Here is a 19,943-nt window from a genome sequence, read left to right as displayed (position 1 = left end):
AAATTAGATAAAAACACTTCTAGTGCATGGATTTCCATAATTTCTTCTACGAAAGCTTAAGAACACTCTAAAGAATCTTTAAAAATGAATATAAACCCGATCTAAGCACTACAAGTAGAGTTATGACCAAAGTTATATCAGACTCGTTGTGACTTGTGAATTTCAGAAGCCTGGGAGGAATAATAAATTATTCTAAGCTTACTGGAAGAAAGACAAAAAAGTGAGACAGATCAAAATTTAGTGCCTCACAGGAATTTCCTGCAATAAGTGAAACTGCCTGGAAGAAAAGAAAATCTCAACTGCAACTACCTGGAAGAGTTTCCACACGAGTACAACTGCCTGGAAGAAATAGCTATCATTTGCACATCCTTAATTAGAATTGAGTATTCATAAAAGGGGTTTACCCTGCTGGATCTCTTAAAAGTAACAACACAGTCCTTCATCCAGGTAAGGCGATATCAAATTCCTGAAAAACGTGCCGAATTTCACCCAAAAATTCCACCGAAGCGGCCTGTCGAAAAAACAAAAAAGAGAAATTGACGAAAATAGGCGGCGCGCTTTCTCTCTCTCTCTCTCGGTCTTTCGTGACGGATCCCACTGGCCTCCCTACCTTCCAGACTTGGGTCCGTGTGCAACTGATCCATAGACTAGGCTCGCTTCGGCTCTTCCCTTCGCATTCGAATACGGTGGTTGTTACTAAGAGGATCCTACTCCTACACCACTTTTAAGTTTTTTTTACGATCCGACCAGGTATGCTCACTAGTGAAATTCAAATTTTTATTTCTTATTTTTTGGTGATTTAGTGCCAAGGATTGCCACTTATAGTGTGTGTGTGTATCTTAATCAGTGTAAAGTATCACCATTGGGTGTCCGAGGCCATATTTGGCTCGTCGAAGTTTACGCGGTATTATTGGCCCGCGTCCAGGTTTTTGAATTATTTTTGGAACTGGTGTGTGTATATATTGTGTGTCAGTTGGACGGGGGCCAACTGACCTACTAAGGGATGCATTAACTGTTACTTAATGTTCCCGTGTGCATTCTTTACTTGTTTTTGTCTCGTTTTTATTAGTTTTCCGGTTTGGGGTTTTTGAACTTAAAACATTTCTGGTTTCTTATGTTTATTTTATATTTTTTAACGCATGCTTTATTTTTTTTTTTAATTTACTTGTTTTAACTTAAACCGAAGCATTTATAATAAATGTCTCATTTGTGGTTCTTCCATGTTGTTGGTGTTGTTCCTGTTACTTCTAGTAACCTCAGAATAGTTTTTTGCTTCTTCCAGGTTTCTGGAAATTTTTTTCTTTCTGGAAAAACGTATTTGAAATTTTTTCCAGTCAGTTTTAAATAATGCAATTTCCTTTATTTATTATTGCTGTCAGGGTCAAAATTCTTAGGAAAAATAGCTGTTTGGGCATAAGAGAATTGAAAAAAACCCTGAACTCCCTATTAATATTAAATATTTTTGATTTTCTTAAAATGTCTCTCTTTTAAAGGAACGTTAAGTTTAAACACAAAAAAATCATTTGTATCTTCAAATGTCAAGTTAATTATAGAACTTTTTAATATAAATCCTTAGAAACACTCACTAGTTCATATAGTAATCCGGAAACATCAAAAGCGTTCCTTTACGAACCTTTTTTCCGAATTTTAATCAATATTTTATTAAAGAGTTGTCATGTGTCTCGATTTTATTGTTTAATTTTCACATTATTTTATTACTTTTTATTGTTCGTTCCTTACTATTTTTTGGAGATTACAGAACTAAAGATTAAGAGTCTTTTTAGAGGAACGTCTAAAAAGACTCTTAATCTTTATGATTCTTAAAAATTGTCCCTTAAAAAACGTTAAATTTTTCTAATTTTAGACACAAAAATTTTGATTGAAAATATACCTTAAAAGTGTCGTTTCTGTGATTGCCAGTAAGCTTAGAATAATTTTTTATCGCTTCCAGGCTTCTGGAAACAGACCTATGGGATTCCTGGATAAACAAAAAAAATTCTGAATGTAATTTTCCCTTTTATTTTATTTGACTAAATATCATCTGTCTCATTTTTCTGGATTTTTTTTCATATTACTTATTACTTTCAGTGAGTTTAAACTAATATTTTAGTCATTCCAGGATTCTGGAAATAGACTTATAGAATTCCTGGAATAAATTTAAAAAATTTCTAAAGTTCACAAACAAAAACTCTTTGCTTATCTTTGTAATTTATTAATTCTTCCTTTTCCTTTTAATTACCTAAGTATCACCTCTCTCAATTTTCTGATATTTTTTTTATATTATTTATTACTTTCAGTGAGTTTAGAATAACTGTTTAGTCATTCCAGGCTTTTTTGAATTCCTGGATGAAGTCGCGAAATTCCTGGATATACAAAAAACATTTCTGAAATTACCAGGGAAATATAAATAAAAACCAAACTGATATTTAATAAATTTTTTCCTTTTATTACTTTTAATTAATTAATTCCAGGGAATTTAGAATATTTTTTAAATTTATTCCAGGCTCCTGGAAACAGACTTGTTCATTCTTCATTTTGTTACTCGTTTCAATTATTTTTTATTATTTCCAGGTTTCTCAAAATGCCTGGATACACACAAAACATTTCTAAATTTAACAGACTCAAATAATAAGCAACAAAACTCACATTTAATTAATTCTTTTCCCTTTTATTAATTTAAATTAATTAATTCCAGGGAGTTTAGAATAATTTGTTTATTTCTTCCAGGCTTCTGGAAACAGAGATGCGATTCCTGAATAAACTAAAAAATAGAAAATTAATAAAAAGTAACAAAAATTCTTTGCCTATCTTTTCCTTAACTTATTAGTTATTTCCTTTTATTTTAATTAACTAAATATCATCTGGCTCATTTTTCTGGAATTTTGTTCATATTATTTATTACTTTTAGTGAGTTTAGAATAATTTTTTAGTCATTCCAGGCTTTTCAGAATTCCTGGATGAAGTGACAAAATTTGTGAATTTAACTGCAAAAAATCAAAAATCCCTAATAATGTTTAACTGAATAAATATCTCGTTTCTTATTTAATTTTTCAATTTTTAATAATTTTTTTTTAATATTTTTTAAAAAAAATTTCTTCTTATATACTCGATGGCATTTTGTTACTTGTTTCAATTATTTTTCATTATTTCCAGGTTTCTCAAAACTCCTGGATTTACACAGAACATTAACTAAATTTAACAGCAAAACTCACATTTAATTAATTTTTTTCCCTTTTATTAATTTTAATTAATCAATTCCAGTGAGTTTAGAATAATTTTTTTAATTTTTTCCAGGATTCTGGAAACAGACTTATAAGGTTCCTGGATAAACTCAAAAAAATTATGCGAAAAATCAAAAATCCCGAATAATGTTCAACTGAATAAATAAAAATCTCGTTTCTTATTTAATTTTCAATTTTTAATTATTTTCTTTAAATATTTTTTTTTATATTTTCTTCTCGTATACTCGATGACATTTTGTTACTTGTTTTAATTATTTTTCACTAATTCCAGGTTTCTCAAAATTCCTGAATGAACACAAAATATTTTTAAATTTATCAGACTCCAATAGAAAGCAACAAAACTTATATTTAATTAATTTATTTTCTTTTTATTAATTTTAATTATTTAATTCCAATGAGTTTAGAATAATTTTTTTATTTCTTTCAGGCTTCTGGAAAGAGACTTTTAAAATTCCTGGATAAGCTAAAAAATTTCTGAATTTAACTGCGAAAAATCCCGAATAATGTTTAACTGAATAAATATCTCGTTTCTTATTTAATTTTTCAATTTTTAATTGTTATCTTTAAATATATATTTTTTAATTTTCTTCTCATGTTACTCGTTTAAATTATTTTGCGTTATTTCCAGGTTTCTCAGAATTCCTGGATACACACAAAACATTTCTAAATTTAACAGACTCAAATAATAAGCAACAAAACTCATAATTAATTAATTTCTTTTCCTTTTATTAATTTTAAATTAATTAAATCCAATAAGTTTAGAATAGTTTTTTTTAATTTTTTCTAGGCTTCTGGAAAGAGGCTTTTCAGGATTTCTGGATGAAGTCAAAAAATTTCTGGACTAAACCGTGAATGTAAAAAAAATAGCTCTAATTGTTCAAATAAATAAAAAGCACCAAAAATTCGATTTTTATTACTTTTTATTTATATATTTTTTAACTTATAATCATCTCTAATTTTTCTGGTGTTTCTTTCATATCATTTGTTATTTCCAGTGAGTTCTGAGTAATTTTTTATTCCTTCCAGGCTTCTGAGGATTTCTGGATGAACTCAATTTAATAGGGAAAAATAAAAAATAGCTCCCGATGTATAAGTGAATAAAACCCAGAAAAAACTAAATTTTTCACTCTTCTTCAGTCACTTTTTTTTATTATTTAATTCCTTATTCCCTCCATGCATCTGACGCTATTTCGTTAATACCAGTGAGTTTAGAAGAATTTTTCAATTTTTCCAGGCTTCTGGAAACTTGATTGCTACCACACTCAAAATCCTGGATAAAGTCAAAAATTTTCTGAATTTAATTAGAATCAAAGGGAATAAAAAGAGGAAAAGAACTCATATCTAATTCACTTTATATTAATTGAGAATCACTTACCTTTGGCTAATTTTCGTATTCTTTGGCTGCTTATTTTTGTTACTTCTTTCATGCCTTCTATGTCAATTTCTGGCAAAAAATATCTGGCTATGGTCCAAATATTTCAAAATTTAACTGGAACAATACAAAAGGCTCCTGATACATGCCGTAATAAAAAATCAAAAAAAAAGAACAATTAAAATGGTTTAAAGATTAGAGTCTCTTTAATCAACATTTAAAAGTTAAAAACCCCATAAATATAACCTAATGTCTTATTCCAAATTTACCGCCTCATATTCTCGTACAAACTTCGACGTGCCAGGTACGACTTGGACACCAGTTTCCTGGTGATCCTAAAAAGCTACCAAAATGGTATTTTAATTATTTTGAATTTTCCAGGTCGACTAAATAAATAAAAATGCCTTTCAAGCCAGTCGAAAACCCAAAATGCCCCAAATGCCAAAAATCCGTCTACGCCGCCGAGGAGCGTGTAGCTGGAGGTTACAAATTCCACAAGACCTGCTTCAAATGCGGTAAGTACCAACTCATAAACAGAAATCTTCTTATTTTGCTAATAAAACTGTGATAGATGCAATAAATATAAGAAATTATTCAAAGAAAACTAAGTTACACTGTCTCAAAGAACTGAAAAGGGTCTTCTAGTACGCACCTCCTTATGATCAATATCCAGGAAAAGTTGATACAACCAACCACCAGCTTTGCCCCTTTTATCCAAAAATATAAACGTCTTTCATGCTGAAGCCACTTCCTAAATTAAATTATATTTTTAACTCTACATTGCGAAGATACATAGAGATTAACTGGAGTCTCTTACGTAACGTCTCAATATGTTCAGAATAATTTAGTCTAAAAATATCTACATATAGCGAGACATGTAAGTCATAAAGTAGAGGTTTATGAGGTATAAGTTATTTTAAGTTTATTGACAGTTACACTACTCTCTTTACATATCCAGCAGCAAGATTTACTCTAATTGAAATTATGGTTTGATTACCTAAAATAAGAAAACCACTGAAATGGAATCATAAAATTACAAAAAGGCTCATATCCAACAAGATAATTCTTGGGTAAACTGTTTGAAATTCACACAAATCGGATCTGTGACTCTATTTATTCCATAGCCTGGAATTTCCAGTGACAGTGAAACTGATTAATTACGTAAAATTAGCCGACTATCTGGAATTAAAAAAAATAAAGCCTGAGTGTCTAGAATAAGCAGAATAGAAGAAATTTATGAAAAAAATAAGATCGAACTGCCTGGAATAATTAAACATGCTTAATTGCATGTATTTAAGGAAAAACATGACTGCCAGGAATGGGATATGAATGATGGTCTAACTATTTGAAATAATTCAATAATAGAGCTGATTAATCGCTTGAAATTAGAGAAAAAATGGCTCAACTGCCTGGAATAACATGAAATAATTAATTCATAGTACCATTATCTGGAATTATTAAAAAGTGACACAATTTGAAGTGAAAATGGAATCAGATATAAATGGTGGTTTAATTATTAAATAATGGAACTGCTTAATCTCTTGAAATTACGGAAAATATGGCTCAATTGCCTGGAATACTGTAAAATAATTAATTTATTGTATAATTATTTGGAATAATTAAATAATGGAATTGCTTGATCGTATGTATAAACATTAAATAATGAACTGATAGTACCTACCATTGCCTAGGGTTATTGAAAAATAACACAATTTCATTACCTTAAATAAGCAAATTCAAATTAAATTAGAAAAAAATTATTACCTGGAATAATGAAGTAATGAAACTGCCCAATTGCATGAAATTTATAGAAGAATGGCTCAATTGCCTGGAATAACATGAAATAATTAATTCATTGTACCATTGTTTACAGTCATTAAAAATAACACAATTTTATTGCCTAGAATAAGCCAATAAAAAAGGAACTATATTAATATATTAATTGCTTGGAATAATTAAATAAAGAAGCCGATTATTCGCATAAAATTAAATGAAAAATGGCTCAACTGCCTGGAATAATATGAACTGATGAATTTATAGTATTATTGTCGAGAATTGAAGTAAAAATGGAATTAGATGTAAATGGCGGTTTTAAATAATGGAATTGCTTGATCGCATGTATAAATATTAAATAATGAACTGATAGTACCTACCATTGCCTAGGGTTATTGAAAAATAACACAATTTCATTACCTTAAATAAGCAAATTCGAATTAAATTGGAAAAAAAATATTACCTGGAATAATGAAGTAATGAAACTACCTAATAGCATGAATTTAAAGAAGAATTGCTCAATTGCCTGGAATAACATGAAGTAATGAATTCATTGTACCATTGTTTGCAATCATTAAAAAATTACACAATTTTATTGCCTAGAATAAGCCAATAAAAAAGGAATTATATTAATATATTAATTGCTTGGAATAATTAAATAAAGAAGCCGATTATTCGCATAAAATTAAAGGAAAAATGGCTCAACTGCCTGGAATAATATGAACTGATGAATTCATAGTATTATCGTCGAGAATTGAAGTAAAAATGGAATTAGATGTAAATGGCGGTTTATTTATTTGGAATAATTAAATAATGGAATTGCTTGATCGCATGTATAAACATTAAATAATGAACTGATAGTACCTACCATTGCCTTGGGTTATTGAAAAATAACACAATTTTATTGGCTTAATTAAGCAAATTCGAATTAAATTAGAAAAAATTATTACCTGGAATAATCAAGTAATGAAACTGCCCAATTACATGAAATTGGAGAAGAATTGCTCAATTGCCTGGAATAACATGAAATAATGAATTCATTGCATTGTACCATTGTTTGCAATCATTACAAAATAAACAAAATTTTATTGCCTGGAATAAGCCAATAAAAAGGGAATTATACTAATATATTAATTACTTGGAATAATTAAATAACGAAGCCGGTTATTCGCATAAAATTAGAGAAAAAATGGCTCAACTGCCTGGAATGATATAAACTGATGAATTCATAATATTATCGTCGAGAATTCAAACAAAAATGGATTTAGATGTAAATGGCAGTTTAATTATTTGGAATAATTAAATAATGGAATTGCTTGATCGCATGTATAAACATTAAATAATGAACTGATAGTACCTACCATTGCCTAGGGTTATTGAAAAATAACACAATTTCATTACCTTAAATGAGCAAATTCGAATTAAATTGGAAAAAAAAATATTACCTGGAATAATGAAGTAATGAAACTGCCCAATTGCATGAAATTAGAGAAGAATTGCTCAATTACCTGGAATAACATGAAATAATTAATTCATTATACCATTGCTTGAAATCATTAAAAAATAACACAATTCAATTCACAAAACCCTGGAATAATCCAATAAAAAGAGAATTAGAAAAAAAATCCGGAATAATTAACGAAAAAAAAAAAAAAAAAAAAAAAAAAAAAAAAAGGAGACAAAGATCAGTCTTCCAACTATCGTTCTATTGCTCTTCTTCCCACACTTTTAATTATTGAAAGATTGGTTAAAAAAAGACACTTCAATCATTTTTGCTAAAATATAAAATACTTACTTCCCATCAATTCGGATTTTTAAATAACAAATGCACAAATGATGCTATGTTTTCTCTTTTTAATAATGTATACTCTAGCTTAAACAATATTACGGCTTCAGAGGAGCGCCTTTTGAATGGTTTAAGTCGTATCTCAGTAACCGAAGTCAAGCTGTGAGAATTGATTCCGTACTTGGCCCTATTTTGTTTCTTATCTTCATCAATGACATTGCTAATCTAAATATTAACGGTAAAGTCTGTCTATTTGCTGATGATACTAGTTTTACCTGGAGTGATCCGGATATTTCTAAACTTCATAGAACCGTATCAAGTGACTTAACTACTATCAAATCATGGTGCGACTCTAATCTCCTTTGTCTCAACATTTCCAAAACTAAAATGTTGTCCTATAAAAATACCTTGCAATCTTTTGTACTTGGTAATGCAACAATTGACGAAGTTGATTCTGTAAAGTTTTTAGGGCTAACTGTTGACAACTCGTTAAAATGGGATACACATATTGACTTTTTATCAAGAAAATTAAGTTCCGCTTGTTTTGCGTTAAGATCAATTTCTAAGGAGCTTAGCCTGTCTACTTCTAGAACAGTTTATTTTGCCCTTTTTGAATCGCACCTTCGATACGCCCTTCCATTCTGGGGTACATGTAGTGCAACTCAATTTGACCGTATTTTTAGACTACAAAAGAGAGCTTTACGTTATACACTGAGACTTAAATACAGAAGTCATTGTCAGCATTTCTTCAAAAAATTTCAAATATTAACTTTTCCATCTTTATTCATATTTGAGTCCCTTTGTCTAATACGCAAACACGGTTCAGCATCTGATAGGCCTTCCCATAGTTATCTACTTAGATACACGGAACATGATCTATACCTGCCTACCCCACATTCAGAGTTGGTCAAAAGTTCCATATTATATAATGCAAAAAAAATTCACAATCATCTGCCATTGGAAATTAAATCCATCACATCTTTTTTTGCATTTCGTAAAGCATTAAAAGCATTCTTACTGGAGAGAGCTTTTTACACAGATTTTTTTTGTAATCATTGATTTGAAATTTCGCACTAGCAGATTATGTATTTTTACTATCTGTACATGTTTAGGTATACTGCTTTTTGTAGCTATTTTAGGATTTTTTATAATTTTTTACTTTTTTAAACATTTTTTACATTTTTTTTTAACGTAGAGAGATTTTTTAAAGATCTTTATTTTTTTTTTGACATTGTATACATTAAATTGTATATTTTATAATACTATATTTGACTACTTACAATTTCTAAATTGTATTAATCTGTATATATTGTAGATAATCTATTCTGTTTATTTATTTATATTTTTTTTAAATTTTGTTTTGTTTTTCTTTTTTTTTTAATTGTGTTTTGTTTGCATCTTTGTGTCTTTTTTGTTTTACAGCTTTGTCTACAAATTGTAACAATTTCTTGACAATAAAGCATTGATTGATTGATTGATTGATTAAATTATAGAACTTCTTAAGCATATAAAGTTAGAAAAAAATGGCTCAATTGCCTGGAATAATATGAAATAATTAATTCATTGTACCATTGCTTGGAATTATTAAAAAATTACAGAAATTCATTGCCTGGAATAAGCGAGAAAATAAAAATTCAATTGAAAGAAAATCATTCAACTACTTGGAATAGTTAAATAATGAAACTACTTGATTGCATGTAATTTAGGAAAAATTGACTTAACTTACCTGGAATAAGAGGAAATAACGCATCTATGGTATGACTGCCTGGAATTATTAAATATTTAAGCTACTCAATTGCCTAGAATCACTTGTAACTGCATCAAATTTTAAGGAAATTGGTAAAAAATTTAAAGTAAATATGCTTAATAAGAAAAAACAGGTTTTTAGCCAAATTATTTTATGACTCTGTTGCTACAAATCGGACGTCTGCTAGCCCTAGAGATGGCCCAAATTAGTACCGAAACCTTGGCTTATAAAATACGTTTATTTATTATAAAAATGTACAATATAAATACACATTAACAGTCAAAATTGTACAGCTGCAGGTCAATAGTACAAATTTGACAAAGTATAAAAAATAAATAAAAAATTTAAAGGGGTGAATCACCGCTAATGTAACTGTGTTCGTTTCAGGCCTTTGTGGAAAAATGTTGGACTCCACCAACGTAACCGAACACGAAGCCGAGTTGTACTGCAAGAACTGCCACGCCCGTAAATACGGACCCAAAGGTTACGGATTCGGTGGTGGTGCTGGCTGCCTCAGCATGGACACCGGTGCCCATTTAGCCGGGTAAGTTTACACTTTTTTCCCTTTAAAAAAAAAAAATTATAAATATATACCGGTCCGGCAAACACGTTAATTTTCGCACCCAAGGCCACTGTTGTTTGCCCGGCCGGTATATTCAAACGTGACTCCTAATACAATACGCTAAAAAGAAAAACACCTTGTTATTGTATTTTTTTTTTATTCATATGTTGTCCCGTTTTATGTTTGTATTTTGTCTTAAATATGGTTATCGGTAAATCCCTTATTGAGGGCTTCCTCTTCTTAGTCCTATATTTGTATTTTTTTGCCTAAAAAACGCAAGCTAACACCTCTGAATGCTTTTTTGTTAAGGTTTTAAGGGTGTGGCCGTTGGTCTCTAAACGATTTGTTATTTGTCGTACCAGTCGCTATAAAAAATATTGAATTAATTAGAAGCTTAAGAGAGCCATTGACTAATTGAATAAAACTGAAGCCTTTTGAATTCTGTGTTTCGAATTAATGGATTAAGGAGATTATTATTATCAGTTTTTTTTTTAATAACAGAAAATTGGAGAATGCTCTCAAAAAAAATGAGTTTGAATTATCAATTATTTTGCAGCAAGAAATCCGTTGATTTTCCGTGTTCTTTAAAGTTAGTCTTTCACTTAAAAATAACTGCGAAATTCTATTAAGTGTAGACTCATAATTTCTTTTATTTACTGGTAGCTGAAACCTAGAGTCTCTAGCTGTTTTAGTAAACTGTAGACCTCATAGGGTCTTGAAAAAAATCAAGAAGCTGCAAAATATTCAGCTTTTCAATCAATTTTTTTAACCACTTTAAAGTTGGAAAATACGATAATTAATTGCAGGTTTCTTAGTAAGTTCTTACAAGAGTATAAAAAATTATACATTTTTCCTCTTAAATACTGAAATAAATTATTTAAAAATACCAAATTTAAATTTAGAAACTTGTTTTTATTTGTACAAGGGCTTAATTGTTAACGATAGATTTAAACAAAAATCATAAAGAATGTGTGAACATACATAGTAATAAACGAGTTTTTTTGTGATTACTTTAAATGGTAATTTAAATTAAGAAATATTTCTATAAAACAAATTGTGATACAAATTAAAATTTTTAAATAAATCCAAAAATAAAGCATAACAAAAAATCTTAAATTTAAAGATTTTTTGTTATGCGTTTAATTTTCATTAAATTTTTCATTTTTTATATAAATATATTCAAATATAAATTTACCATTTTATCTTAAATTGAAAAAAAAAAATACGTAGAATATTGATATACAAAAGTAGGTATTTTTTATGTTAAATAAAACACTATTTTAATTTAGTTACTAACTAAATATTTCATCAGAATTTTGACTTGACTAAATATGAGACTAAAACTGAATTTAATTTACATTAGATAAATTTTTGTTATCTGTAATCTAGAAAAAAAGGCAAAAAAAGCCAATAAAGAAAGATGTACACTCTCCTGGAAAAATGTAGTCTTACTCTCCACAGAAAGAAACAGCAATTACTCCAACTGCCTGGAAGAAATTAAAAATTACTTTAATTTTTTACTCTAAACTAAATTCTGTAATTTAAAAAAAAGTGAGGAATGAACAAAAATAAGGAGTAAAACAATAAGGAAATTAAACAATAAAATTGAGACACATAAAAACTACGCAGTAAAACATTGAATAAAATGCAGAAAGAAGCCTCGTAAAGAAACTCTTTTGATATTTCAGGATCGCTATAAGAGAGATACTTTTAAGATTTATATAAACTGTTTTTAGAATATTTATTTTATCTAATATCATAACCAGAGATTATACAATTGCTGTAAATGCAAAATCCCAACGGAATATAGACGCATTCATAGAGTTATTCAGCAGAAAATCAGAGACGTGAAAAAGGACTAGTTGAGAGGAAATGGAAGACTTACAACTAAGTGACAAGCACCATATTATTGACTCGTTGATAATTACCAGGAATAAGCAAAAGACATCTCATGACATCCCTTCCTGAAAGGCTAGACTACTTTTTCTACCTCTATTCCTATTCGCAAAAAGCCGAATAATACTAATTGATTAGCCTGATGAGTAATGCCCTAAAAATCCTTCTGAGAATTGTCCAAAATCAGAACAGCCTGGTACTGGTGAAGCATTATTTAGCCTCCAAATTTTGGCTCAGAAATGTATGGACTAGGATCAACTTTGTTGATTTTGATAAGGCATTTGACAAAGTTCCACATAGAAACCTCCTAAACTGTTTTGGCAACGTGTTAATCCAATTAATAAGAATTCTTTATTGGCAAGAGTTATACAACTGCAGATTTGTAAATGAGTGCGACAAGGATGTATATTATCACGATTTTTGGTATATTTAGTAACATGAAATTTCAAATATGGAGTTGTTTTTTTTAATCGAATATTTTATGTATTGTATGTAGGTTTTCACCAAAAATTTGACTTTCGAATATGAATAAAATTTTAAAAAAATCATTAATAGTTTAAATTAATTTTTTTAAATATTTCCTAAGAATATCGAAGTTTTTCACCAAAATTTTTTACTTTCAAATGTGAAATTAATTTAAAAAATCATATTTTTGTCTAATATTGCTATAATTTTTGGTATATTTCTAATAACACAAAATTTCGACAAGATTTCATCAAAATTTTAAATATAGAGTTTTTTTTAATCGAATATCTTACATTTTATAAATAGTACTAAGTTTGTCACCCAAAATTTGACTTTTTGAATATGAATAAATTTAAAAAAAAAATATATTTACTGAATATACCCACAATTTACATTAATTAATTAAATTAAAATTAAATATAATTAAATTTATATTTTTCGAAAAATATCGAAGTTTTTAATTAATATTTTGACTTTTGAATTAGAATAAAATTTAAAAAAATATATAATTCTTCAACATTTCCGAAATTTTGATTATTTGATTAAATTGAAAATAATATGTATTTATTTAGCAAACGTGCTACATACATATCAGTAATAAAAATAATTCAAATTTTACATAAACATTCAATTGTTACAATTAAAATAAATTACATTTTTTTTATATTTTTCTAATAATATCGAAGTTTTTTACCGAAATGTTGATTTTGGAATATGAATAAATAATTAAATTTTAATAATCAATATTTATTTGATTTTTGACTATGGTTTCACAATTTGTCAGGGTTTTTTTAAATATTAAATAAAAAAATAAAACAAAGTCATATTCTTAACAAATTTAAAATAAAACAACATTACAGAACATCATTATTAAAAAAATATATTGAAGATGTGTATCTTCATCTAAAACTTTAAAAAATAATTAGAAATCTGCTACTTTTGAAATAATTAAATAAAATAAACCCAATTAAGAAATTTAATTAATTAACTGCTTATAAAGAGTTAATTAAAAAAAATTATATTTTACTTAAAAAAAATCAAGATTCAAGTAAGAAAAAATTTCAAAACAATATGTAATTAATTAATTGACATGAATTTTAAATTAATTTAATATTTTAATTTTTAAAGTATTTTGATGATTTTTAAATTTTAAAAAAATGAAACATTTGTTCCAAATTTAAGAAATACTTCGAATAAAATTTAATTAATCCTGACTTAATAAAATTTTAATTATCAATAATTAAATTTTCATTGATCAGCTTTTTTGAATAAATAAAAAAATTCATTTAACAATTTTTTTTATTTGTTAAAAATTTAAAAATAATGAGTGAGTAGTAGTTAATTAAGTTAAAAAAAAATTAATTAGATTTTTTTAAATATGTGTGTGAATCCTAGGTTAATTAAATATTGTTGATCAATATATTTAAATTTTCGTTAATTAGCGTTTTAAATTAAAAAAAAATCGAGAATTTGTTTATTTATTTAAAAATTTGAAAATAATTAAAAATCATTCAGTTTTAGATGATTAGAAACATTTCGACAACGACTTAAACCCAATTATTAAATTTAATTAATTAACTGTTTATAAAGAGTTAATTAAAAAAAAATATATTTTATTGTAAAAAAAAAATCAAGATTTTAAAGTAAGAAAATTTAAGATAAAATTTTAAAACAATATGTAATTAATTAATTGACATGAATTTTAAATTAATTTTATATTTTAATTTTTAAAGTATTTTGATGATTTTTAAATTTTAAAAAAATGAAACATTTGTTCCAAATTTAAGAAATACTTCGAATAAAATTTAATTAATCCTGACTTAATAAAATTTTAATTATCAATAATTAAATTTTCATTGATCAGCTTTTTTGAATAAATAAAAAAATTCATTTAACAATTTTTTTTATTTGTTAAAAATTTAAAAATAATGAGTGAGTAGTAGTTAATTAAGTTAAAAAAAATTAATTAGATTTTTTTTAAATATGTGTGTGAATCCTAGGTTAATTAAATATTGTTGATCAATATATTTAAATGTTCGTTAATTAGCGTTTTAAATCAAAAAAAAAATCGAGAATTTGTTTATTTAATAAAAAATTTGAAAATAATTAAAAATCATTCAGTTTTAGATGATTAGAAACATTTCGACAACGACTTAAACCCAATTTTTAAATTTAATTAATTAACTGTTTATAAAGAGTTAATTAAAAAAAAAATATATTTTATTGTAAAAAAAAAATCAAGATTTTAAAGTAAGAAAATTTAAGATAAAATTTTAAAACAATATGTAATTAATTAATTGACATGAATTTTAAATTAATTTAATATTTTAATTTTTAAAGTATTTTGATGATTTTTAGATTTAAAAAAAATGAAACATTTGTTCCAAATTTAAGAAATAGTTCGAATAAAATTTAATTAATCCTGACTTAATAAAATTTTAATTATCAATAATTAAATTTTCATTGATCAGCTTTTTTGAATAAATAAAAAAATTCATTTAACAATTTTTTTTATTTGTTAAAAATTTAAAAATAATGAGTGAGTAGTAGTTAATTAAGTTAAAAAAAATTAATTAGATTTTTTTAAATATGTGTGTGAATCCTAGGTTAATTAAATATTGTTGATCTATATATTTAAATGTTCGTTAATTAGCGTTTTAAATTAAAAAAAAATCGAGAATTTGTTTATTTAATTAAAAATTTGAAAATAATTAAAAATCATTCAGTTTTAGATGATTAGAAACATTTCGACAACGACTTAAACCCAATTATTAAATTTAATTAATTAACTGTTTATAAAGAGTTAATTAAAAAAAAATATATTTTATTGTATAAAAAAAATCAAGATTTTAAAGTAAGAAAATTTAAGATAAAATTTTAAAACAATATGTAATTAATTAATTGACATGAATTTTAAATTAATTTAATATTTTAATTTTTAAAGTATTTTGATGATTTTTAGATTTAAAAAAAATGAAACATTTGTTCCAAATTTAAGAAATAGTTCGAATAAAATTTAATTAATCCTGACTTAATAAAATTTTAATTATCAATAATTAAATTTTCATTGATCAGCTTTTTTGAATAAATAAAAAAATTCATTTAACAATTTTTTTTATTTGTTAAAAATTTAAAAATAATGAGTGAGTAGTAGTTAATTAAGTTAAAAAAAATTAATTAGATTTTTTTAAATATGTGTGTGAATCCTAGCTTAATTAAATATTGTTGATCAATATATTTAAATTTTCGTTAATTAGCGTTTTAAATTAAAAAAAAATCGAGAATTTGTTTATTTAATTAAAAATTTGAAAATAATTAGAAATCATTCAGTTTTAGATGATTAGAAACATTTCGACAACGACTTAAACCCAATTATTAAATTTAATTAATTAACTGTTTATAAAGAGTTAATTAAAAAAAAATATATTTTATTGTAAAAAAAAAATCAAGATTTTAAAGTAAGAAAATTTAAGATAAAATTTTAAAACAATATGTAATTAATTAATTGACATGAATTTTAAATTAATTTAATATTTTAATTTTTAAAGTATTTTGATGATTTTTAAATTTTAAAAAAATGAAACATTTGTTCCAAATTTAAGAAATACTTCGAATAAAATTTAATTAATCCTGACTTAATAAAATTTTAATTATCAATAATTAAATTTTCATTGATCAGCTTTTTTGAATAAATAAAAAAATTCATTTAACAATTTTTTTTATTTGTTAAAAATTTAAAAATAATGAGTGAGTAGTAGTTAATTAAGTTAAAAAAAATTAATTAGATTTTTTTAAATATGTGTGTGAATCCTAGGTTAATTAAATATTGTTGATCAATATATTTAAGTGTTCGTTAATTAGCGTTTTAAATTAAAAAAAAAATCGAGAATTTGTTTATTTAATTAAAAATTTGAAAATAATTAGAAATCATTCAGTTTTAGATGATTAGAAACATTTCGACAACGACTTAAACCCAATTATTAAATTTAATTAATTAACTGTTTATAAAGAGTTAATTAAAAAAAAATATATTTTATTGTAAAAAAAAAATCAAGATTTTAAAGTAAGAAAATTTAAGATAAAATTTTAAAACAATATGTAATTAATTAATTGACATGAATTTTAAATTAATTTAATATTTTAATTTTTAAAGTATTTTGATGATTTTTAGATTTAAAAAAAATGAAACATTTGTTCCAAATTTAAGAAATAGTTCGAATAAAATTTAATTAATCCTGACTAAATAAAATTTTAATTATCAATAATTAAATTTTCATTGATCAGCTTTTTTGAATAAATAAAAAAATTCATTTAACAATTTTTTTTATTTGTTAAAAATTTAAAAATAATGAGTGAGTAGTAGTTAATTAAGTTAAAAAAAATTAATTAGATTTTTTTAAATATGTGTGTGAATCCTAGGTTAATTAAATATTGTTGATCTATATATTTAAATGTTCGTTAATTAGCGTTTTAAATTAAAAAAAAATCGAGAATTTGTTTATTTAATTAAAAATTTGAAAATAATTAAAAATCATTCAGTTTTAGATGATTAGAAACATTTCGACAACGACTTAAACCCAATTATTAAATTTAATTAATTAACTGTTTATAAAGAGTTAATTAAAAAAAAATATATTTTATTGTATAAAAAAAATCAAGATTTTAAAGTAAGAAAATTTAAGATAAAATTTTAAAACAATATGTAATTAATTAATTGACATGAATTTTAAATTAATTTAATATTTTAATTTTTAAAGTATTTTGATGATTTTTAGATTTAAAAAAAATGAAACATTTGTTCCAAATTTAAGAAATAGTTCGAATAAAATTTAATTAATCCTGACTTAATAAAATTTTAATTATCAATAATTAAATTTTCATTGATCAGCTTTTTTGAATAAATAAAAAAATTCATTTAACAATTTTTTTTATTTGTTAAAAATTTAAAAATAATGAGTGAGTAGTAGTTAATTAAGTTAAAAAAAAATTAATTAGATTTTTTTAAATATGTGTGTGAATCCTAGGTTAATTAAATATTGTTGATCAATATATTTAAATTTTCGTTAATTAGCGTTTTAAATTAAAAAAAAAATCGAGAATTTGTTTATTTAATTAAAAATTTGAAAATAATTAGAAATCATTCAGTTTTAGATGATTAGAAACATTTCGACAACGACTTAAACCCAATTATTAAATTTAATTAATTAACTGTTTATAAAGAGTTAATTAAAAAAAAATATATTTTATTGTAAAAAAAAAATCAAGATTTTAAAGTAAGAAAATTTAAGATAAAATTTTAAAACAATATGTAATTAATTAATTGACATGAATTTTAAATTAATTTAATATTTTAATTTTTAAAGTATTTTGATGATTTTTAGATTTAAAAAAAATGAAACATTTGTTCCAAATTTAAGAAATAGTTCGAATAAAATTTAATTAATCCTGACTTAATAAAATTTTAATTATCAATAATTAAATTTTCATTGATCAGCTTTTTTGAATAAATAAAAAAATTCATTTAACAATTTTTTTTACTTGTTAAAAATTTAAAAATAATGAGTGAGTAGTAGTTAATTAAGTTAAAAAAAATTAATTAGATTTTTTTAAATATGTGTGTGAATCCTAGGTTAATTAAATATTGTTGATCAATATATTTAAATGTTCGTTAATTAGCGTTTTAAATTAAAAAAAAATCGAGAATTTGTTTATTTAATTAAAAATTTGAAAATAATTAGAAATCATTCAGTTTTAGATGATTAGAAACATTTCGACAACGACTTAAACCCAATTATTAAATTTAATTAATTAACTGTTTATAAAGAGTTAATTAAAAAAAATATTTTACTCTAATATATTCTAATTAAAATTTAATTGATCGTGACTTAATTAAATTTTAATTATCAATAATTAAATTTTTATTGATCAGCTTTTTTGAATAAATAAAAATAAATAAATATTGTTGATCAATATTTAAGTTTTCGTTAATCAGCGTTTTAAATTAAAAAAAAATAGATTTCAAAATTTCGAGAATTTGTTTATTTAATTAAAAATTTGAAAATAATTAAAAATCATTCAGTTTTAGATAATTAGAAGCATTTCGACAACGACTTTTGCTTCTAATTCAATTTTTCTTAAAAATATCAACATTTTCACTTAAATTTTGACTGTTACATATTAAAGAAAATCAAATTCTTATCACTTTCAAACTTTACAAAAAAAAAAACTTTTTTGACATTTCTCTATTAAAAAACAAACATTTTTCACCAAAATTTCGACATTCAAAATATGGCAAAAAAATTGGTCGTTTTTAACCCCAAAAACTGGTATTTTAAACCGCTTAAAATGCAGCTTATATCACCAACCCCTAATAATTCAGATGTGTTCAGCTTGCCTAAAAATTAAAATTAAAAAGACCCATATAAACAAAATTACGAAAGCCGATGCCCACAATCAAAAAAAAAACTGTTATTGTTCCAACGCATGATTTTTGCTCTTTTTTGTTGTCACAGTAATAACTAAAAATTGGATCGACAACCAGGGATTGAGACGACCCACCCAACCCCAACCAACGCGTCGTCAAACCTTTCCATCCAACCCACCGTTGTTTCATTAATACGTTTTTTATTTTTTATTTCACACTTTATATAGATTTATTATTTTAGAATAATTTAATATATTTATATTTCGGTTCGATTATTATTTTGTAATAATTGGATGCCAAATAATAATAATAAAAAAAATATTTAAAATTTATTTATGTGCTGGTTGTGCTGTTTTTTTCGAATGGCACAATATCCGGTAAAACATTCAACTTTTATTTATTTATTTATTTTTTAAATCAGCCTTTATAGTTAAACTTAAAAATGTTTTGTGGATATTGTGACCAAATTCCTTTTCCCTATTTTCCCTTCTATTGTGTTACGTGATCGTGGATTTGTGACATCACACAAACCGGAAATAAACGGTGAGAGTCTTTATTTGTTTATATTTGGCAAAAAAAAACACGCTATTCGCATTATATGTAACCGCTATATGTAACCTCCTTTCCTAACCCTTTGTATGTATGTGATGGGATAAGGGGGACGCCCTCAATATGG

General features: G+C 24.7%; 1 protein-coding gene across 8 annotated transcripts in view; it reads left to right on the top strand.

Annotated features, from left to right (window-relative positions):
* The first annotated feature begins 586 nt into the window (after positions 1-586).
* LOC126740900 (muscle LIM protein 1-like) overlaps positions 587-19,943 on the top strand; it is a 58,841-nt gene continuing 39,484 nt past the window's right edge. For 7 of the 8 annotated variants that reach the window (XM_050447083.1, XM_050447081.1, XM_050447082.1 and 4 more), the window contains exons 1-3: positions 587-750; positions 4,996-5,129; positions 10,308-10,464. In XM_050447083.1, coding sequence (XP_050303040.1) covers positions 5,015-5,129; positions 10,308-10,464 — 272 coding nt within the window. In that variant the 5' untranslated portion in view covers positions 587-750; positions 4,996-5,014. Of the gene's footprint in view, positions 751-4,995; positions 5,130-10,307; positions 10,465-19,355; positions 19,600-19,943 lie in introns of those variants that run through there. The other variant, XM_050447088.1, reaches the window with a different exon arrangement.

This window comes from Anthonomus grandis, chromosome 10 (assembly GCF_022605725.1).
Source record: "Anthonomus grandis grandis chromosome 10, icAntGran1.3, whole genome shotgun sequence".
Classification (NCBI taxonomy): domain Eukaryota; kingdom Metazoa; phylum Arthropoda; class Insecta; order Coleoptera; family Curculionidae; genus Anthonomus; species Anthonomus grandis.
The sequence above is the reverse complement of the archived record's forward strand: the minus strand, read 5'-3'. Positions and strand labels throughout refer to the sequence as shown.